This window comes from Acomys minous (genome assembly GCF_964271855.1).
Source record: "Acomys minous genome assembly, chromosome: 20".
Taxonomy (NCBI): domain Eukaryota; kingdom Metazoa; phylum Chordata; class Mammalia; order Rodentia; family Muridae; genus Acomys; species Acomys minous.
This window is the reverse complement of record NC_140502.1, coordinates 17,477,661-17,499,490: the sequence shown is the minus strand read 5'-3', so window position 1 is coordinate 17,499,490 and position 21,830 is coordinate 17,477,661. Positions and strand designations below refer to the sequence as shown.

Below are 21,830 nucleotides of genomic sequence, written 5' to 3'. Positions count from 1 at the left end.
AGTTTACCCGGTAACAGCGGCAGCCGCTTGGCCACGCCCCCAGGAAGTGCAGGAAGGGGGAGGAACTGCACACAAATACACAAACACACGTCTTCCCTGCATCCCTCCCCCAGCATCCCACGTGCACTTAGCTTCCAGGGACCAGGGCAGGGATGATGTCTGTGTGTGACAGTCTCCTCTAGGCGTGTGTCTAGTGTATTAGGGAATTGTCCTATAAAGTGATCGTGTCAGGGGGTTAGTGTGTCAGTGTGATGGTTCCTGTCAGCGTGTTAAGTACGGTGATACGTGTGTGTCAGGCTGTTGGGACAAATAGTTGAGCCCTTAGGCTATTATGGGATACTCTCCTGTGACAAATGTGTAGATATAGGCAGGCATGTGTCAATCCGATGGTGCCCGGGTGGCGTAGTTTTGTGACACTGGAACTGTGTCACAGCCACGCGTGCGTGGGAAGGTTTGTGGATTGTTGTATCCCCAAACTGATGTCTGCGTGGTTGTGTCTCTCTGACGGTGGCCAGTCTTGCCAAGCACCAGTAGGGCAGTGATGGGGTGTGTTTGCATATGCTATACACTGCAACCAAGCATATTTATTATCTATACAATGCCATGTGTCTTCTTGATTATGTCACTATGGTTGTGTCTGCAGGTTGGGTGGTGTCCCCGGGGCTGTGTACACATTAGTGAGGTTGTGTAGATTTTCTGTTCTGTTTTGTTTTGTTTGTTTTTCAAGACAGGGTTTCTCTGCGTTAGCCTTGGCTGTCCTAGACTGACTTTGTAGCCCAGGCTGGCCTCAAACTCACATCGACCCGCCAGTCTCTGGGTTGTGTCTCCGTCTTGCTTGTGGTTGTGATAGTGTGGGTGGGGGCTCATGGCTGCACCACTGTTAATTGTTACAAGGCCATTATGTGTCAGTGTGGTGGTGGTGGTGGTGGTGGTGGTGGTGGTGGTGGTGTGTGTGTGTGTGTGTGTAGTGTGCATTGCTTCTCTGACCTCACAAAGCTGTGTAGTGCTAATCGTCCCAGGGCTGTGTGTGTGTCTGCGTCTTGGGGACTGTACACGCCTCTAGGCATGTGTGTTACTGTGTATATATATGTGTTTGTGTATATATATTTATGTATGGTGTGTATCTGTTTATGTGCGTGTGTGCACTGTGTTTATGTGCATGTGTGCGTATGTGTGCATAGGTATATCTGTGTGCACATGGGCGTTTATATGTATGTGTGTATGTGTTTGTATGTGTGTGTATATGTGAATGTCTGTGTTGTGTGTGCACGTGCGTGGATGTGTTTATGTGTACGAATGTATATACATATGCTTGCATGTGTGTGTGTGTGAATGTCCGTTGCACGTGTGTGTGTGTGTGTGTGTGCGCGCGCGCGCCTGGGACGGTCTCCGTGTGTGTACCAACCGTGGAGGGGAAACTCCGCGTGTCCGCGGGACAGTGGTGGCGCGCGCCACCGAGCCTGTGTCAGCGGCTTCCTGGGTGTGGGAAGGTGCGGATGTCTCCAGGCCTCCAGCCCGAGAACAACGGCGCCGCTCGCTGATTGGCTGCGGCCTCGCCAGTCAGAAGCGCCGGAATCCTGCGGTAATTTGGTAACTTGGTAACTGGCCCGCACCGCCGCGGGGCTGGGGGGCTGGGCGGGCCCACGACGCGCCCCATCCCCATCCCGCAGGGCCTGGTCCCTCCCGTCCGCACCGCGCCCGCCCGTAGCCCGTCCTGCCTCAGCATCCGTGCCACTCACTCACTCACTCGGTCCTGTTGCCGGGGTCTCTCCCTAGTTCTGTCTCCTACGTCCCGCCTCTCTTCCATTTGTTTTTCCTTGAACCTGCCTTCTGTCTTCCCTGCCTCTGCCTCAGTTTCCCTGTCTTTGTCGGCCCCCCGAAGGTGTCTCCCATCCAAGTCTCTCCTCTAATCCTTTTGGTCCTCCCCTCTGCTCTCTCCATCCTACTGCTAGACTCAGAATTCACTTTCTTTTTTATTTTTTATTTTATTTGTGTAGAGACAGCTAGGGGACCTTTTCCCACTTGGTCCTCGCCCCTCCTCGCATGCCCAGGCTTCTGGCAGCAGGCCCCATACTAGGCAGACTTCAGGAAGGACTTCCCGCCCTGGTTCCAAACCAGAGCGTTATCGCCCGGGCCAGCCGGAGGCCGGGCGGCCCCGTGGCTTCCGGAGGCGCCCGGGCGGGATGAGCTCACTGCAAGTTGGCTAGGATTTCATCAGCTTCCTCTGCCTGAGTTGCCCCCGTGCTGGTCCTGCGTCGCCAATCCATCGTGCGCCTGCTTCCCTCTAGCGGCCAAAGGTGGAAGCGCAGGGTCCACCAGACCACTGCGCGGAGGCCGGGGGATTTAGACTTGGTTCTGTGGTTCTGTGGTGCGGACACTCGAACCCAGGACCTCTACCACTGAGATACACCACCAGCCCTGAATTGACAGCGTGTGTGTGTGTGTGTGTGTGTGTGTGTGTGTGTGTGTGTGTGTGTGTGTGTGTGTGTGTGTGTGTGTGTGTGTATTTAGGACTTTACACATCTTGGATCAGTTCTCATGCATTTAGTTATACCCTCAGCCCATTAAATTAAAAAAAAAAAAAATGTGTGTAGGGGTTGGAGAGATGCCTCTCTGGTTAGGAGCGCTGGGTGATCTTTCCTTCCGCGTTGTTTTCCCAGGACCCACAAGGAGGTTCATTTTTAACTCCAGTTACATGGCATCTGACGCCCTCTTCTGACACTGCACACATGGTTGTTCAGACATACAAATAGGCAATAACACACACATAAAATAAAATGCTTTCCAGCCGGGGCGTGGCGGCGGCGGCGGCGCACGCCTTTAATCCTAGCACTTGGGAGGCAGAGGCAGGTGGATCTCTGTGAGTTCGAGGCCAGCCTGGTCTACAAAGTGAGTTCAGGACCGCCAAAGCCACACAGAGAAACTCTGTGTCGAAAAACCAAAACCCCCCAAAAAGAAAGAAACAAAAAAGTAACATGCGTATATGTATGTGTGTTTCTATGCAAATGGCCAGGAGAGGGGACTCTTTTCCTGGGGAGCTAGAGTTACAGGCCATGGTGAGCTACTCCTTGTAGGGGCTGGGAACCAAAGTCAGGACCCCTAGAAGAGCAAGACCTGCTCTCAACCCAGGAGCACCCCTCCAACCCATGCTCAGCTTATTTGCAAAAAGTAAAAATAAATAAATAAATAAATAAATAAATAAATAAATAAATAAATAAAATTTTTTTTTGGTTTACTAGCAGGCTCTCTGTTAGGCAGCTGTTAGCCAGTTTTCTCTTCTACCTCAATTGCTTTCCACCTTACTGACTTATTTTTACATTCATGTGTGTGTGTGCACAATCAAACTTGTGAGTGCCCAAGTCTCTTATGTGTGTGTGTAGGTCAAGAACAATGTCCAGAAATAGGTTTTCTCTTCTCTGCGTGTGTTCCAAGGCTCCAGCTCAGGCGATCAGTCTCGGTGATGGACATTTTCACTCACAGAGAGAGCCACCTTGCTGGCCCTTCCACCTAACTTAACGCGTCGAGGTCCGTCCATGAACTTGGAGCTCACCAGTTTGGCTAGTGAGCTCCAGGGACCTGTTTTGCTTTTTTGTTTTTTGTTTTCCTTCGAGACAGGGTCTCTCTGTGTAGCCTTGGCTGGCTGTCCTGGACTCGCTTTGTAGACCAGGCTGGTCTCGAACTCACAGTAATCCTCCTGCCCCTGCCTCCCAAGTGTTGGGATTAAAGGCGTGCGCCACCACACCCGGCCCCAGGCCCCCGTTTTTTCTATTTTAATGTTTGATACAGGGTCTCATGTAGCCCAGGCTGGCCTTGAACTCATTAAGTAGCCAAAGTTGGTCTTGAAGTTCAGGTGCTTCTGTCTCTGAGTTGGGACTGTGTGCCAGGCTTCCAGAACTGTTTGTTGAATGCAGGCAGCGCCCCCTGGTGGTGCGTGAGAAGCATATCACTTTCGAGGCCCCACGTCTTGTCAGCCTGTTGACAACTCTGCAAGGAACAGAATTAACTCTTCCTCGGAGGATTTTCTATGATTATTCTTGAAAGTGTGTGTGTGTGTGTGTGTGTGTGTGTGTGTGTGTGTGTGTTTGAGGATTGAACTTAAAGGCTTGTGCCATGCACCACCACCAACCCAGGGTTGATGCACTTTTAGCACTGAGTTACATCCCGGCCCTTTTTTTTTTTTTTTTTTTTTTTTGAGACAGGGTTTCTCTGTGTAGCCTTGGCTGTCCTAGACTCGCTTTGTAGACCAAGCTGGCCTAGAACTCACAGCGATTCGTCTGCCTCTGCCTCCCAAGTACTTGGATTAAAGGTGTACACCACACCCACCTCCTCGGCCTTCTTTTTACTTATTTTATAATAAGGTCTCAGAATGTAGCCCAGGCTGACCTCAAACTTTCAATCCTCCTGCCTCAGCCTCCCCAGGGTCTGGGATCCCAGTACTATCTTTTTTATTTTAATTATTTACTTTTATTGTATATGCATTGGTCTTTTGCCTGCATGTATGTCTGTGTGAGGGTGTCAGATCTTGGAACTACAGACATTTGTGAGCTGCATGTGGGTGCTGGGAATTGAACCTGGGTCCTTTGGAAGAGCAGTCAGTGTTCTTTACCGCTGAGCCATCTCTCCAGCCCCCACCCCCACCCCAGTACTATCTTGCCCTACTCTGCTTTGTGACTTTTTTTTAACATTAAAAAAAGGAGGGGGGGGGGTGACTGGAGAGATGGCTCAAAGGTTAAGAGCACTGTTTGCCCTTCCAAAGGTCCTGAGTTCAATTCCCAGCAACCACATGGTGGCTCATGACCATCTGTAATGAGATCTGGCGGGCAGGCACACGTGCGGGCAGAATACTGTATAAATAATAAATACATTAAAAAAAAAGAGAGAGCCGGGTGTGGTGATGCACGCCTTTAATCCCAGCATTTAGAAGGCAGAGGCAGGCAGATCTCTGAGTCCGAGGCCAGCATGGTCTACAGAGTGAGTTCCAGGACAGTCAGGATTACAGAGAGAAACCTTGTCTCCAAAAAACAAAACAAGCCGGGCGGTGGTGGCGCACACCTTTAACCCCAGCACTCGGGAGGCAGAGGCAGGTGGATTTCTGAGTTCGAGACCAGCCTGGTCTACAAAGTGAATCCAGGCCAGCCAAGGCTACACAGAGAGACCCTGTCTCGAAAAACCAAAACCAAAACCAGCCAACCAACCAGACAAAAGACACGTTTGTTTCTGCTAGCAGGCATGGGCTGCCATGTGGTGGTGGGTGTGGTAGGCTCAGTGCAGATGGGGATGGTGCTGGAGCTGATGCCTTGGTGGCTGGAAGGGAAAGGAAAGGGTTAAGCCTGGAGGAAGGACTCATGGTGTGTGCTAGCTAAGCTGCCAAAAATGAGAAACCCTTGGAGCTGCATCTGCATCTGCGCATCACTGCTGAGGTCCGGCTTCTTCATCATGAGGTCAAGGACACCAGGGCCCCTCTGGTTCCCCATGAAGCCCGGCAGCCGGCTCCGGGTCCATGAAGCCAAGGCAACTCAGTTTCAGAGACTTGACAGCTGTCCCCATCCTTTCCACTGTGGATCTCTGTGAGTTGGAGGACAGCCTGGCCCGCAATAGAGAATTCCACCACACTGACAAGGGCTGTAATGTGAGACTCGATCTCAAACAAACAAACAAACAAACAAACAAATCAACCAACTGACCAATCAACCAAAACCCCCCCAAATTAAACAAAAATAAAATAAAATAAAAGTAACCCAACCCCCCCCCCCCAAAAAAAAAAACCGAGTAGGCAAGATGGTTCCATAGGTAGGTCCGGGAGCCTCCTGCCAAGCCTTGATACTTGAGTTTAATCCCTGGACCCCACGTGGTAGGACAGCATCAACTTCACACCTGTAATTTCAACATTCATGGGGCAAGATCGGAGAGTCACCTGGAATTTGAAGACAGCTTAGATACATAGAAAGAGGCTGATCTAAAAAAAAAAAGTGTGTGTGTGTGTGTGTGTATGTGTGTGTGAAGATGGCTCAGAGGTTAAGAGCACTGACTGTCTCCACGGCCCCCTCAAAAAAAAGAGTGCTTAGGGGCTGGAGAGATGGCTCAGAGGGTAAGAGCACTCACTGTGTGTTCTTACAAAGGTCCTGAGTTCAATTCCCAGCAACCACATGGTGAGATCTGGTGCCCTCTTCTGGCCTGCAGGTGTACATGCAGGCAGAGCACTGTATAATAAATACGTCTCTCTCTCTCTTTAAAAAATAAAAAATAAAAAGAGTGCTTAACTATTGCAGAGAAGCCAGATTCAGTTCCCAGTACCCACAATTGCCTGTGACTCCAGCTCCAGGGGACCAGCTGCCCTTTGGTCTTTGAAGGCACTAGGCACTCATGAGGTGCCCAGAAGAAATACACGCACACAAAACACTCATACACATAAAATAATATGCTTTAAATTTTTATTTATTTACCTAGACAGGGTTTCTCTGTGTAGCCCCAGGTGTCCCAGAACAAATTCTGTAGACCAGGCTGGCCTCGAACTAAGAGATCTGCCTGCCTCTGCCTCCCTAACCCTGAGTACAGGGATTAAAGGCGTACCTCACTGTGGGCCACCACCACCCAGCTTTTTTTTTTTTTTTTTTGAGGTGGGTACTTACTGGAACTCACTATGTATACCAGCCTGGCCTTGAGCTCACAGAAATTTGTCTGCGTTGGCCTCTCGAGTGCTGGGATTTTTAAAAAATATTTTTATTTAATTTTTAAATTTATGTGCATTGGTGTGAGGGTGTCAGATCTTAGAGTTACAGACAGTTGTGAGCTGCCATGTGGGTGCTGGGAATTGAACCCACAGGACTTTTGGAAGAGAGACAGTGCTCTTAACCACTGAGCAAACTCTCCAGCCCGAGTGTTGGGATTAAAGGTGTGCACCACCACTGCCCAGTCCGATGTATTTTTTTTTTCAATTTAAAACAACAAAATTGGGCTGAGGATATAGATGAGTGACAGAACCTGGGCTCAAGCCTGCTACTTCTACACCACACACACACACACACCACACACACACACACACCACACACACACCACACACACACCACACACACCACACACACCCCAACCACACACCACACACACACCACACACACATACACACACACCACACACACACACACACCACACACACCTGTTCCTGTTGCATTTCACTGAAGTATTGTTGGCAATTCCAGCTTGCTGAAATAACCCTAACGTCCATGCGACCCAATTGGACAAATTGTGGCCATTTGTCTGTCGGATGGGATATCTCAGGGCAGTTTAAGATGGCCAACTTGGTGGGCACAGCCACTGCAGTACTGAAGTGGCTCAGGCAAGAGAATCAGGAGTGTGGGGCTAATTTTAACAGAAATATTAAGAAAAAAAAAGAGAAGGGTGGGGGGGGCGAGATGGCTCAGAGGTTAAGAGCACTGGTTGCTCTTCCAGAGGTCCTGAGTTCAATTCCCAGCAACCACACGGTGGCTCACAACCATCTATAATGAGATCTGACGCCCTCTTCTGGCCTGCAGGGGTACATGCAGGCAGAGCACCGTATGCATAATAATAAGTAAACACATCTTTAAAGAAAAAAAAGTAATAATAATTCAAGTGCCAGCAAGTTGCTCAACAGATAAAGGAGTTGGTGTACCTGACATTCCAGGGGTGAAACTGAGGTCATCAGAATTGGGGAAGTGCCTTCTTTACTCTCTCAGCCATCCTGCCCTGTTTGTTTGTTTGTTTTTGTCTTTGACACAGGTTCTGGCTAGCTAGCCTGAAACAGAACTGTGCATATTACCGTACTGTTCTTGACCTCGAGGCAATAATCTTCCTGCCTCAGTTCTCCCAAGTGCTGAAATTAGAGGCATGTGCCACGATGTCTAGCTTATATCATACAGCTGTTTTCTAAAAATTTTATATGTAACATTTTAAGCCAGAGTTTCTCTGGGTAACAGAGCCCTGGCTGTCCTAGACTGGCTTTGTAGACCATACTGGCATGGAACTCACAGATTATCTGCCTGCCGCTGCCTCCCAAGTGCTGGGATTAAAGGCACCACCATGCCCAGTTTAAATATATTTATAAGAATTGGTTACTGTTTCTAAAATTAAGGCTTCATGGGAAGAAGAGGTGATGAAACCAATTTAAGTTTCCAGGGGTCCCTAATACTGGGAACAAGTGGCTCGGGGTGGAAACTCTTGAGTTTAAAAAATAAAAGTCCGCACAGCGGACTGAAGCAGAATGCTAACCCTGACGGCCACGCGTCCATTTCCTGGAATGAGGCAGAAGAAGCACGCTTCCACCACCTCCAGCAGAGCCCGAGGGGGTGCGGCCCCTTTAAGCCACCCGGAAATTGGCTGTCAGGACCGGAAGAAGCCCGCTTGATTTCCTCTTTTCACGTGGTGCGGGCCGGAACTGACGCGGGAGGCCCCGGGAGCGGCGGACGCGGAGGCGGACGGAGCCGGAGTCGCAGACGCCGCGGGGTCTCCGGGACAGGTGACCGGGGAGGAGAGGAAGGGAGGGGAGGGGAGGGGGGGCCGGGAACGCGCCCGGAGAGGGCGGGGCCTGTCCGCCCACGTGAGGGGAGCGGGAGCGCGCGCGGACGGGCGGGGGGGGGCGGGGGAAGGCGAGCCGTCGGCGGGGGCGGGGTCAGGTTACTCCGCGGGGGGCGGGGACGCGACGCCCACATGGGGGAGTGTGGGCGCTGTGGGGTGGGCTGCGAGCACGTGGGCAGGGCCCGGCGAGCCGGTGCAGGCGGGTCTCGAGCCCCGGTGGCGGCTAGAGCGGGGCGGGGCCAGACTCTTGCTGGGAAAGCACTAAGGGGCAGGCTCGGGACGTTGGGCGGAGACGCTGCGGGCGGGACCAAATGGCGTGGGGTGGGGGGAACGAAGGGCGGAGTCTGGACCTTGGCAGGAGGACCTGGGGGCGGGACTAGGTCGTGGGGGCGTATAAGGGGTGGGGTTTGGGCGGTGGGCGGGAGGGCATGTGGGCGTGGCTTAGAGGGTGTGGGGGCGTGGTAAAGGGCGGTGGGCGGAGCGAGCTGGGGGCGGGGCTAGAGTATAACAAGGTGCCTTTAAGGGTCAGGGTCTAGGCTGTGGGGGATATCGACGGGGCCCTGGCCATGCAAGGTAGGGGCGGGGCTGAGACAGGGTGGACGTGCTCGAGGCGGGGCCAAAGGCTTTAGGAAACGTGAAGAGGTGGTGACTGAATTGTGGCCGTGTGCTGAGTTTGGCCTAGAGGCTGGGGGCGGAGCCAGAATGTTGTCTTCAGTAGGGGGCGTGCTTGGGGCGTTGATGGTGCGCTAGGGCGTGGTTAGAGCATTTAAGTGCGTGGAGCCAGGATTTGGGACGGAGACGCCCTGGGCAAGGCTGGAAAGTTTCATCGTTCTGGAGGTGGGTCCTGATCATTGCCCAGAAGCTAAGCGCAGGTCCAGAGGCAGGCTGATATTGGATGGAAAAGGGGCTAATAGGTCAAGGGTTTTGTGGGTGGGACTAGGGCGCTGGTAGATAATGGCGGGGGGTGGAGCTAGAAAGTTTTTCCTGAGCCACAAGTGCAGCCAAACTTGAGCAGGGAGGCAGGAGGAGGGGCGGGGCTCAGAATGTTTCCCGGTGGGCTTGGAGCAGGACCATAGGGCGTACTGATTAAATTGAATGGGGAGCCACATTGAGTGTGTGATATTTTTTGTGTGGGGGCAGGGTCTGAAGTCTGGCGGGAAAGGAGGGACCTGAAGTTTCAGCCTGGTCTGAGGCAGGTCCACGGAGGTTTTGGGAGGTCAGGGGTGCGGTTGTGGCTATCAGTTTTCTCTTGTAAGCCTCTGTAGAAGTTATATTTTCTTCTTTCTCCTCCTCTTCTTCTTCTAACTTCTTTTTTCTTCTTCATCGTTTTTTGAGACAGCCTTGGCTGTCCTGGACTCCCTTTGTAGACCAGGCTGGCCTCGAACTCACAGCAGTACGCCTGCCTCTGCTTCCCCAGTGTTGGGATTAAAGGTGTGCACCACCCCGCCCTGCAGAAGTTCTGCCTTTTGATCTGAGAATCACTATCAAGGTCAAGTCTAGTCCTGGGCCTGCTTGGAGAATCTTTTCCATCTCTGTAGGAGTTGGGGAGATCCTCTTCAGGATGCTGGTGGTAGGGCTGAATCAGTCTTAGGGGAGCCACGGACTAAAAGCCCTCTTGAGAGTTTGGACTGTTTCTCATGTTTTGTTTATTTTGTGCATGTATGTGTGATCACACTGAGGTCAGAAGACAGTTGGTGGAAGTCCGTTCTCTCTACTTGGAGGGTCTTGGGGATTGAACTTAGTTTCGCAGGCTTGACAACAGACACTTTTACCCTAGGCGCCGTCCCTCTGTTCCTTTAGAGTTACTTCTGCTGCTTGGGAGGAAGGGTTGTAGCTGCCCTTCTGAGGTCCAGGTCCTGGCTAAAGCGATCCTGGGAAACGGAGCCTGGAAGAGTTAGTGTGAGGGACAGGGGTGCGGTCAGAAGTTTCCCAAGGTGGGTCAGACTAATTGCATGGGTGGATCTAGAACTGAAGGGCAGGGTTTGTATTTCTTCAGGAGAGAGGCCAGGCTAGGACTTGAGAACTCCCTTGATGAAGCACACGTGTATTTTTCTGTAAGTCTGTTTTCAGAGCCTCCGATAAAGGAGAGGGATTTCCAAATGCTGTTGGTCATAACACACGGTTCTGTCTGCCCTCAGGAGCCCCAGGGTTACATTTATTTTCTGTGAGAGAGATCCCAGCCAGCGAGATGGTGAGCTGGAAAGTGGAGGCCTGGGGTGGGGCAGGTGGGATCCAGAGGCCACACCCTCAGATCCTGGGGAGAATGTGGTTGTGGCAGGAGGGATTTTCTTCCTACCCTTTAACTGTTACCTCACCACAGGCGACCACAATAGATTTGAAATCAAAGGAGGAGAAGGACGCTGAGTTGGACAAGAGGATCGAGGCTCTTCGTCGGAAGAATGAGGCGCTCATCCGGCGCTACCAGGTGCCCTAGCCCTGCCCTGGGAGACCCCATCCCCTCTCCTCCCCTCAGTGAGTTTTCCCCGCCTCTCCCTTCAAGCTTTTTCATGTTTCCCCTTCACTCACAGGATGAAAGCGAAAGGCCTTAACCTGGCCTCCCTTCTTCATCCATCATCCATCGTCCATCCATTCATCCCGCTCACTGAGTTCTTGAGCCCTAGCCCATGCCGAGTGGTGCTGGGGACGTATCCCCAGATCTGTTCTTAGGGTTCAGAGCCCATGTGGGGACATAGGTGCCCTCCATGATGACACACAGATTAGACAAGGCTGGGGTTGGGGAGTTCACAGGCTGTGGGAGGGATCGGAAAGGAAATGGGTTATGTTTCACACAAGGGCAACATTTGGACAAATGTTTGGATGCAAGAGAAGGCTTGGAAAGTCAGTTGGTGGAGAATTGCTCTCGGAGGTCATCAGGGCCAGCCATGAGGGTTGGAGAACGCCTGAGGGCACTAGGGAGCCATGAATGGCTTTGAACTGGACGAGATCTGGTGAGGGTAGCTCTTCGCAGGGGGACTCATTTTTTTTTCCTGTGTGGTGGTGGATGGGAGGCAGTCACTGTGGAGTCAGATAGAAAGAAGACAGAAGCCTGGTGAGAGAACGGGCCTAGCTCAGGGCTCTTGAAAGAGTCTCAGTGACCAGGGGCAGTTGGGGCTAGAGAGGAAGGTCCAGAGCAGGGCCCAGGAGGAGATGGTGGCGCTGTCTCTGGGAAGGGACCTGGAGGAGGTGGTGGGGCTGTCTCTGGGAAGGGACCTGGAGGTGGGTGGGCGTCATTGACTCATTCTTCATGCATTCATTCATATAAAACGACAAAAAACAAAACAAAACTGGGTTTGATTGTAAGTCAGCACTGTAGGCTGGGCTGGGTACATCAAAAGACAGAGCCAACAGGTACCCCATGCTTTACCAAGCGGGGTCAGAACAGAATGGCAGGTAGGCCGCCTTGCGGGGTTTTACAGGGTCAAGGAACTTACCTTAGCCGAGGAGCAGCCGGTACAAAAGTCCCGGGCCATGTCTGAGCCCTGGGTATAGCAAGAAGGTCAGAGTGAGTGAGCAGGAGCGGCCCCGCTGTGGTTTTCGAGGTGGCTCTTACAGGTGGGCTTGCTCACAGCAGGGGCTTTGGAGCAGCCCAGCGATGTGCCAGGGTTTGGTGGCAGATGCCATGGCCAGTGTCTAAAGCTCTGGGAGGGGGCTGAGCAGGAGGTGCAGGTGTCGAGGACTATGGACTCTGCGTGTTGGACAGGACCCCTAACACCCCATTTCCCTGGACATCTGCTTCTAGGAGATTGAGGAGGATCGGAAAAAAGCCGAACTGGAGGGTGTGGCGGTGACAGCCTCCCGGAAGAGCCGGTCCATGGAGAAGGAGAATGTGGCAGTGGAGGTGGAAAGCCCAGCATGTCTGGCTTCTCAGGATGGGGAGCGGGGAGAGGGTTGAGCCTGGGACTAAGACGTGCTAACTGCCTCTTAGCCTAGGATGCCTCAGTCTACCTGGCCTTTGACTGATTTCTCCTTTCTTCTCCTTTCAGGAGAAGAGCCTGGTTCCCTCTCGGAGGACTGCTGGGACCTCCCGGCCCCCAGGGGCCAGCAGAGGGGGCCGCACCCACTCTCAGCAGGGAGGCCGGGCATCCCGAGGCAGGGAGGATGGTGCCGGGGAGCAGCTTCGAGGGGGAACTGGGGGCCGGGGCCGGAGGGGCCGGGGCCGGGGATCCCCTCATCTCTTAGGGGCAGGAGACAACTCCACCTCTGATCGCAAGTCCAAGGTAGGCACCAAGCAGGCCGTGAGGTTTCTCGTCCCTGGTTTTCATCCACTTCATTCATTCATTTCTCTGGTCTTAGGATTGAACTAGGGTCCTGTGCGTGTTAATGAGTGCTCTATCATTGAACGCCACGCTTAGCCCTTGGCTTTGGTTTTGAGGCAGGATTTCATCTCATTAGCTTGCTCACGCTGGCCTTGAGCTTGGTGTCCTCCAGCTCAGCCACCTCAGTGGCCGGGAAAGCAGGCCTGCTCTGCTGTGTCCAGCTAGGTCATTTCGTTCCCTTTGCCTGTTCTCTGTGGCTTGGACGGGCTCCTCCCTGACCCTCTGTCTTGTGTCCTTGCCCTCCAGCTGTCCCTCTGAGGGCTTCTCTTTCCACTCTTGAGCAGCGCTGCGTCTGTCTCAGGTTTTGACTCCGGCTCCCTGCTCGTGCCTGTTTGCTGCGCGGGTCTGCATTGTGCTCGCTCTCTGTGTGGTCAGATCATGTGGGGAGTCGTGGGCTTCCTGTGACTGCTCCACTCCCCAGCCGCAGTGCTCTGTCCTGATGAGGTTGCTTTCTCTCCGGGAGTTAAGATTCTTTTGTAGGAAACTCTGATCAGGCCGTTGTAAGCCTTCTCTGCCGTGAGGCATTGTGCCTCAGGCCCGGCACTTTGCAAAGGCCAGAAATGGACTGTTAGGGTTTGTTTAGCTGCTGCAGCAGCGGCTGCAAGTCCAGGAGATAACTCAGTCACGACAATGCTTGAGGCCTGAGTTTGGTCCCCAGAACCCATAGAAAGAGATGAGTGTGGTAGCGCAGGCTTGAAATCTGTACCCTGGCAGTTGGGAGTAGAGACGTGTGGACCTCAGGCCCTGTAGTCAGCCGTCTCAGCCTACATGGTGAGCTCCAGGCCAGCGACGGAGAGGCTGTGTTTAAAGAAGGGTGGATGGGCCAGGTGTCAGGAGGCACACCTTTCTTTTCAGCAGAGGAAGGCAAGCAGGTTTCCATAGTGACTTTCAGGCCTGCTGGAGCTTCAAACTGAGCTTCTGTACTTGTTTTTCGTTTCCTGTTTGTTTCTCGAGACAGGGTCTCTCTGTGTAGCCTTCGCTGTCCTGGACTTGCTTTGTAGACCAGGCTGGCCTTGAACTCACAGCGATCCGCCTGCCTCTGCCTCCCAAGTGCTGGGGTTACAGGCTGTACCACCTGTTTCCAAAGAAGCAACATGAGGATAGCACACAAAGTTGTCCTTCTAGTCTCCATGCTTACACACATGAACATGCATGTACATGCACATGTGCACACCTGGACCCCAGATGCAACGGCCTCAGTACCATCAGAGTTTGTTTCTCTCATGTGTTGCTGTAAGATCAGGAGGCCAAGGCCTGCTCACCCCTAGGACTGTTCACAAGATGGACACTGACAAAGTCAAGAAAACACATTGTCTTACATTTTTGTTGGGAAGAACTTGGCCCCACCTGCCAGCAATGGAGCCTGGGAAAGCGAGTCCTGTGCAGTGGGCTGTTCTTCGTCAGTTCTGTTAGTGTTACAGATGGGAAGGGGAGGGATTGTGTGGTCACTGGTTTCTTGGCCAAGTTGCGACCTCAGTGCAGCATTTCTGTGACGGCTGTGGTGTGTCGGGGTCCCCAACATCCAGACAAGTTCCAGGCTAGGCACCCTTGTCACCTGCTGGTCCTTGGAGAAGTTGGGCTGCCCTGTCTTTTCTGCATAGCTAGTTGTGTGGTTCTTTCTGACAGCCATGCGCCATCTTGTCCCCCAGGAGTGGGAGGAGCGGCGCAGGCAGAACATCGAGAAGATGAACGAGGAGATGGAGAAGATCGCAGAGTACGAGCGCAACCAGCGGGTCAGCACCGGGCAGCCTGGGGCGGCTGAGTGGACAGGCACCCCAGTGCCTCCCGCCTGCCCACCTGCCAGCTCTTCCACTGCAGGAAGGGGTCCTGGAACCTAACCCAGTACGCAACTTCCTGGATGATCCCCGACGCCGGGGTGGACCCCTGGAGGAGCCTGAGAGGGATCGCAGGGAGGGCAGCCGACGGCACGGCCGCAACTGGGGAGGTTCCGACTTTGAGCGTGTGCGCTCTGGCTTGGAACACGAGCGACAGGTGGGTGCTACATTTCCCTGTAGTTGGGCTTCCCAGGAAGTGTCTTTTGGGCTGGCTGCAACGGTCAGACCAGCTGTTGCTTTCTGTGTGGGGCTTAGAGCTTGCTTGATTTGGGCTTTCTGTAGGGTCTCAGGTTTGTTTGGAACGCACTGTGTAAGCATTTGGGTTACCATGCTTGGCCAGTCTTTTCTATTTTCTATTTGAAATAGGGTCTCACGGTGTAGCCCTGTTAATGTGGAACTCCAGGCCAGTCCAGTTTACATGAGTTCCAGCTTTAAGTCCAGCACAGAGATCCGCCTGTCTCTACCCTGGGGCTGGGCTTAAAGCTGTGCACCACTATGCTCCGCTCCAGCGTTCTCTTTGTTAAAGTTTCATGCTGGACTTTTTTTTTCCCCCATGCCGGTACACAACCCAGCGTTTTACACATTCTGTATAAACTACCAGTGAGCTACATCCCCAATCCTTTTTATTTTTATTAAGTTGCCCGGGCAGCCTTGGAACTCTCGATTCTCCTGTTTCAGCCTCCCAGGTGCTGGAATTACTGGCCAGGGAAAATAGTTCTAAGACAGGATTGTAGGGTATTCCCAGAGGGAACTGAATGGATAAAAGTTTAATTATAGGCCCCAAAGGGTGAGGAGTGGTCAGAGATGTTCCCTAGCACTTGGGAGGCAGAGGCAGGTGGATCTCTATGAGTTCAAAGCCAGCCAGGTCTACAGAGTGAGTTATAGGACAGCCAGGACTACACAGAGAAACTTGTCTTGAAAAACAAAACAAAAACAGATAAAAAATAGTGCTGGTAGGGCAAGTCATATGTGCTTGTAACTCTATCTCCAAAGCATCTGATGCCCTCTTGTGCCTTCTATGGGTACCTGCACACACATGGCACATGTACACACAGATACATACTATGGCATGTACAGGAAAATACTAAGAATGTATCTTTAAAAAAAGGAAAGCTTAGCTGGGCATGGTGGCGCATGCCTGTGATCCCAGCACTCAGAGAGGCAAAGACAGGCAGATTGCTAGGAGTTGGAGGCCAGCCTGGACTACAAAGTGAGTCTAGGACAGCCAAGGCTACACAGAGAAACCCTGTTTCGAAAAACAAAAACAACAAACAAAAAGGAAAGGTGGGGAGATGGGCTTGTTGCATAAGCGTTAGATCTGGCTTTGATCCCTAGCACTCATGTGGGAAAGGTTGAGTGTGGCTCTGTGCACGCCTAGGGATGGACACAGGAAGACGGCTAACCTTGCTCAGAGGCGCTTGGGTCTGAGAGATTGCTTCAAGGGAGTAAGCTGGAGGTGAAAGAGCAGGACACACCTCTGTCCTTCACATGGACATGAACACACATGTGCAAACACCACACACAAAATGATGGGGAAAAAACCGGAATGTTTAATTCTAGAAAGATGATGTGGTGGTGCACACCTTTAATCCCAGCACTTGGGAGGCAGAGGCAGGCCAGACTGGTTGTGGCATTTTGTCAGCTGAGGTGCCCTCTCCCAACCAACTCTAGGTTGTGTGAAGTTGACATAAAACTTGCCAGCACAAGGGGTTTGAGGCAGCCACCCTGGGCTACACGAGACCCTGTCTGAAACCAAAAATAAATAAAATAGATCCTTTCTGAGGAGGCCACTTCAGCTACTTGCTTGCTGCCTGTCTACGCCATCCTATGTGCCCTGAGCAGTGGGTCTGTGTCTGGGGGGGAGGGGCGTGGAGAGAGCTGGAGCCTGATTGCCTGTGGTGCCAGCAGGGCCGCAGGGCTGGCCTGGGCAGTGGGGGCGACATGACAATGTCCATGACGGGCCGGGAGCGCTCAGAGTACCTGCGCTGGAAGCAGGAGAGGGAGAAGATCGACCAAGAGCGCCTGCAGCGACACCGCAAGCCCACGGGGCAGTGGCGGCGGGAGTGGGATGCCGAGAAGACCGATGGCATGTGAGTCAGTCCTTCCTGCTGGGTCTTGGCTCCAGCCATTTTCTCATCATCATGGGTATCGGTGATGTGTGCTATTGCTTGCCGTGTCTCAGTGGCACATGGAAGCCTGCCTTTCTTTTTCTCCCTTTGCTGCTGGGGATTGAACCTATGGTCTCTGGCACGCTAAAGCGCTGCGATGCTGAGCTAGCCTTAGCTCCTTTCTCGGGGATTCTAGACAGGCACTGTTCCATAGAGCTACAGCCCCAGCCCCTCACTCGTGGGTTCTAGACAGGTGCTCTACCACTGAGCCATCTCTACAGCCCCTGTTCCCCACCTTTAAAATTTTAAAGACATTTTATGTGTAATGACTGTCGGTATGTTTGTGCGCTGTGTGCACGCCTGGTGCCCATGGAAACTGCAAGAGGGCATCGGATCCCCTGAAACTGGAGCTACAGAGTGTTAGTGAGCCACGTGTAGGCACTGGATGACAAACCTGGTCCCCTGGAAGAGCTGTCAGAGCTAGCTGAACCATCTCTCTGTCTTTTCACCTTCGTTTAACTTTTTGAGATAGTATGTTACCTAAGCTGGCTTTGAGCCCGTCAATCTTCCTGCCTCAGCCTCGGTTGGTTGTTTGATTTTTTGAGACAGGGTTTCTCTGTGTAGCCCTGACTGTCCTGGGATTCACTCTATAGACCAGGCTGGCCTCGAACTCACAGAGATCTGCTGCTGGGATTAATGGTGTGAACCACCACACCTAGCATATATAATTTTTAAAAAAGATTTGTTTATTTTATTTATTACATGAGTGCTTTATCTGCAGAAGAGGGTATCAGATTACATTATAGATGGTTGTGAGCCACCATGTGGTTGCTGGGAATTGAACTCAGGACCTCTGGAAGAGCAGGCGGTGCTCTTAACCACTGAGCCATCTCTCCAGCCCCAACATATATAATATTTTGAGAGAGACAGACAGAGACAGCAGACAGCTCATAGGAGCAAGCTCCACTGTGTGTGTCTGGGGATTAGTGATTAGTGGCAGTCACCTTTACTTGCTGAGCTGTCTTGCTGGCCCAACCGCCTCGGCTTAAGTGCTGTGACTATAGGGCTGTGCAGCTCACATGGGCACAGAGTTCAGCATCCTCCAGCCTTAGCCTCAGTGCCCACTCAGCTTGTATATGAAAAGCTTTGTCCTGTGCTCACAGGCCTGCTGGGCTTTGTTGACCTGGGCCAGCACAGGCCTCTGGGTCTCCCAGGCTGTCTCTTCCTGCACACTGAGCTTCACAGGTGCTGGAGAAGGACAGCCATCAAAGGCTAATAGATGGGGAAACCTCCAGCTGCTGACCCTGTGCTCGGCTCTCGTGACTGTAGGTCAGAGTGACAGAGCGATGCTTTTCCTTGTTTACTTTTGCTGCTTTGACACGAGGCCTCATGTAGCCAGGGCCTTGAATTTGCGACGGTGTCAAGGACAGCCTGAGCCCTTGATTCTCCTGTCTCCACCTCTGGAAGGCTGGGATCCCACGCCTGGCCCACAGTTCTGTCCTTGCTCTGATTTGAGCATGCACTGAATGTGCTCATTTTGGGATGGCAGGCTGAGGGCAGCCACCCTAAGAGACTTGCCTCTCTTGGCCTGCTGATGCACAGAGGGGAAGTAAGCTCTCTCTCCGGCCTCCCATGTTTTTATTTCTGAGGCCACATGCTGTATCCTTGTCTGGTCTTGTCACTAGGGAGCTAGGTTAGCTTCTCACATTCCCTCTTGACCCTGTTCTAACCGGTGGCCGCTGGGTGCTGCTTTGGCTTGCTCTGGGCCTGCCTCCGTCTCTCCCTGCTCTCCCTGCCGTCCCGAGTTCCCTCAGTTACTGCTCACTCTGCTGTCTTCCTAGGTTCAAGGATGGCCCAGCTCCTGCCCAGGAACTGTCCCACCGCTATGGTGAGTGGTATCTTGGAAAGGGTTAGGCGGTAAGGTTCGAATGTGCGGTGGCCCCCTCCCCTACATCCTTGGATCTCGGTTTCTGTTGTAGATGACCAGTCTTGGGCAAGGCCCCCTAAACCTCCCACTTTTGGAGAGTTCCTTTCTCAGCACAAAGCAGAAGTCAACAGCCGCAGGAGGAGAAAGAACAGCCGACCCCGGGCCAAGGGGGCCCCTCGTGCCTATAGGTGGGGTGCCCCTCTCTTGCCACATCCCTTCCCTCAGAGGGTTTGGGCATATGGAGGCCTTCTCTCTGGCTTATGTTTGAGGGCACACTGGTCTGTCTTGGCTTTGTTTGTGTCTCCTGTCCCCTTTGCCCTCAGAGCAGCCAGATGCTCTCTGAGGAGAAGTCCACCCCATCCCTCACCCAGGCCTTACCCTTGTGCTCTGTCCACTCCAGTGACCATGATAATCGCTGGGAGACAAAAGAGGAGGCTGCGCCCCCAGCCCCTGAGTCCTCTCAGTCCTTGTCCCTGGAGGAGGCACCCACACAGGTAAGGCAGAGCAGGGAGAAGGCAGGGTGTGCGCGTGTCCTGTCAGCACCGAAGCCTCTCCCTGATCTGCCTGTGACCCCAGCAGCTTCCTGAGACTCCAGTCCCAGCCCACCGGCCTCCTGAGGACGATGGTGAGGAAGATGAGGGGGAGAAGGAAGAGGGAGAAGAGGGGGAAGATGATGAGGAGGATGAAGAATGGGAGGACGTGAGTGAAGACGTCACTGAAGAGGAGGAGGAAGAGGAATTTGAGGAGGAAGAGGATCCCAAGGAACAGGAAGCAGCAGCTGTTTCTGATGACCAGCCGGAGGTGGAGCCTGCTGAGAAAGCCACTTGTGAGCAGGCGGACCCTGCACCTTCCAGGCCCCAGGAGTCGCTGTTCCCAGCCCATGTTGAACCTCCCAGCCCCTTCTCACCCACTGGGGACCACCAGCCTGTGTCCGACTGGGGTGAGGAGATGGAACTGAATTCTCCCAGCACTGCCCACTCGCCTGGTGCCCACTCTTCGGGTGAGGCCTGGCCTTTTGGGAATGCTTGAGACTGTGTGTGTGTGTGTGTGTGTGTGTGTGTGTGTGTGTGTGTGTGTGTACGTACAAAGGTATGGCTGTGCTCATACCTCCCTCTCAACCCCTGTGACAGAGAAGGGCAGTTGGGGCCCACTCCATGTCCTCCGCCCAATTTCCAGAGCCTGCTCTTGCTGGTTCAGAGCTTCTCTCCAATAAAAAGTTCACTTCCTTAAATGACACCCACCCCACTGTGTCCTTCACCCCCCCCCCCCATTGCTCTCCTCATACGGGGAGGTGACTGGAAAAGGAGGGGCTTGACTGAGCCTCCCCTTCTCCAGGAGGTGACCAGCCAGCTATTGCCTCCTTGGAGAGTGGGCCCAGCTTGGCAGGAACCCTGAAGTCTGAAGAAGAGGGGCCTGAGGCATCTCCAGGTGGGGTGCATGGGGCTGGTGGAGGTGGGTGGCCCACTTGCCTTCCTTGGGGAGGGACAGGCTGGGGGGACAGGAAATGGGTGGAGCCTGGGGGGAGGGGGAACAGGGCATGAGGTGAGGTAGGTGCTGTGGCTGGGTGGGCCTGGAGTCATGCTGTGGCAAAGGGTGCAAAGGTGAGCTCCAAAGCTCCAGTCAGTGGGAATTGTGAGTAAGGCTGGGAGCCCGGCTCAGGGGAGCTGGCTAAGGAGTGGGGCTAGGCCTCGGGAAGGAGGCGCCAAAGGCAGGATTTGAAGTCTGAACGTTCCCATGGGGAAGTGGCTGAAGCGACAGGATCTTGGGTTCGAAACTCAATTCTGGTTGGGGACCTCATAAAAACAAAAGGTGGTTAGTTAAAGGTAAGCACGAGCTCGGTGGTGGTGGCACATGCCTGTAATCCCAGCACTTGGGAGGCAGGTGGATCTGTGTGAGTTCAAGGCCAGCCAGGTCTACAAAACGAGTCCAGTACAGCTAAGGCTACACAAAGAAACCCTGTCTGGAAAAACTGAGAGCAGGGTTAGCATTTTGAGATAGACCGGAATGGGATTTTAGACCCCACGGAGTAGAGGCAGATCTTGGTTACCTTAATGTGATCCGCCAGGTTTCCTGCCTGTGTTCCTCTTTCGCGTCCCCTGCAGTTGGACAGGATGTGGAACAGAGCCCAGCAACTAACCTTCAAATTGAGTGGTTGGGGTGGAGGCTGGGGGCAGCTTCTAAAAGGACCGGGCCAGACGAGGCAGTTTGGGGTCCTGGAGGGGTGCGGGTCATTACACCAGCGCTTCCCACTGGCGTACGGGGTTAGGTTGGAGAGGGCTCTGCCTCGTGGGCCTCCTGAGGATTGAATGCGTTGGAGTCAAGCTGCAGACTTGGTTTGCCTGGGGTGCGGGACAGGGCGGGGCGGCAACATGGCCCTCCATTTACTGCTTTTTGTCTCCTCAGAGGTGGGCCTCGAGGGCCAGGAGACGGCGGAGATCACAGACTTCCAGAGGGTGCGTTTCTGCAAGGTGGTGGCGGCCGCTCCGCCGCCGGGGGCTGCCCGCTGACAGCGCCAGCTGACCAGGGCCTTGCGCTCTGTACTAACCTTCAGCCGCCTCGCTCTTCTGCTTCTGCCAGGGCAGGGTTAAACCTAGTGGGGAGGAGGCAGGTTAGCGACGGGCCAGGGAGTCTTCTAAATTCACTGGAGACCCGTCTGAGCAACCCCAGAGGGGCCGGACGATACCAGTCTGGCCGCGCCTCCGATCAGGCCCTGCGAGACCCGGGTGTGCAGGATCCTGCAGCTGGGGCCCGAGGCTCTGGAGGACTTGAATTAAACGCGTGCTCCCGCCAACCTTTGAACTGTGCTGCTGGCAGGACTGGCTGGGCTGCTGTGCTTGGCTGACTTTGCTGTGGCGGACGAGGCGGGACGAGGCGGGACGAGGGTGTTCTCCGCCAGCCTGACACCTCTCCCCTCCCACCCCGCAGGCCGTCCCGCAGTCCTGAAGATGCTGCTGGGAGGGGCGGCAGCGCAGGTTTGCCCGGCTCCCAGGCTGGCTGCTCTCCTCCCTGCAGCCCACTCTGGATCCTTCAGCTCTAGGGAACGGGAGAAGTTAATGCTGGTGCGGAGTTACTGGGGAAGGGGCCGGCTGGGGCG

At 53.6% G+C, this 21,830-nt stretch overlaps 1 protein-coding gene across 7 annotated transcripts; it reads left to right on the top strand.

Annotated features, from left to right (window-relative positions):
- The first annotated feature begins 1,317 nt into the window (after positions 1 to 1,317).
- Positions 1,318 to 21,639, top strand: CCDC9 (coiled-coil domain containing 9). 7 transcript variants are annotated; one of them, XM_084770251.1, is made up of 15 exons: positions 1,318 to 1,582; positions 8,282 to 8,491; positions 10,689 to 10,741; positions 10,871 to 10,975; positions 12,290 to 12,388; positions 12,534 to 12,767; positions 14,516 to 14,599; positions 14,685 to 14,858; positions 16,610 to 16,791; positions 18,651 to 18,697; positions 18,789 to 18,924; positions 19,137 to 19,230; positions 19,313 to 19,676; positions 20,072 to 20,164; positions 21,140 to 21,639. In XM_084770251.1, the coding sequence occupies exons 1-15, from the start codon at positions 1,333 to 1,335 to the stop codon at positions 21,241 to 21,243; spliced, it is 2,229 nt and encodes a 742-aa protein (XP_084626377.1). In that variant the 5' UTR covers positions 1,318 to 1,332; the 3' UTR covers positions 21,244 to 21,639. The 7 variants fall into 7 exon arrangements, with proteins under 7 accessions (XP_084626377.1, XP_084626378.1, XP_084626379.1 ...); XM_084770252.1 differs by having other exon boundaries at positions 19,316 to 19,676; positions 21,140 to 21,637; XM_084770253.1 differs by lacking the exon at positions 1,318 to 1,582 and having other exon boundaries at positions 8,098 to 8,491; positions 19,313 to 19,736.
- The last annotated feature ends 191 nt before the right edge of the window (positions 21,640 to 21,830 follow it).

What these genes read in the sequence shown, in the direction of transcription:
- CCDC9 (XM_084770251.1), top strand. Translation starts at nt 1,333, where the DNA reads ATGTCCGTTGCACGTGTGTGTGTGTGTGTGTGTGCGCGCGCGCGCCTG. An exon ending in AGAAGCGCCGGAATCCTGCG is followed by an intron (nt 1,583 to 8,281) that starts GTAATTTGGTAA and finishes GGAATGAGGCAG; the next exon opens with AAGAAGCACGCTTCCACCAC. An exon ending in CCTCTGATCGCAAGTCCAAG is followed by an intron (nt 12,768 to 14,515) that starts GTAGGCACCAAG and finishes CTTGTCCCCCAG; the next exon opens with GAGTGGGAGGAGCGGCGCAG.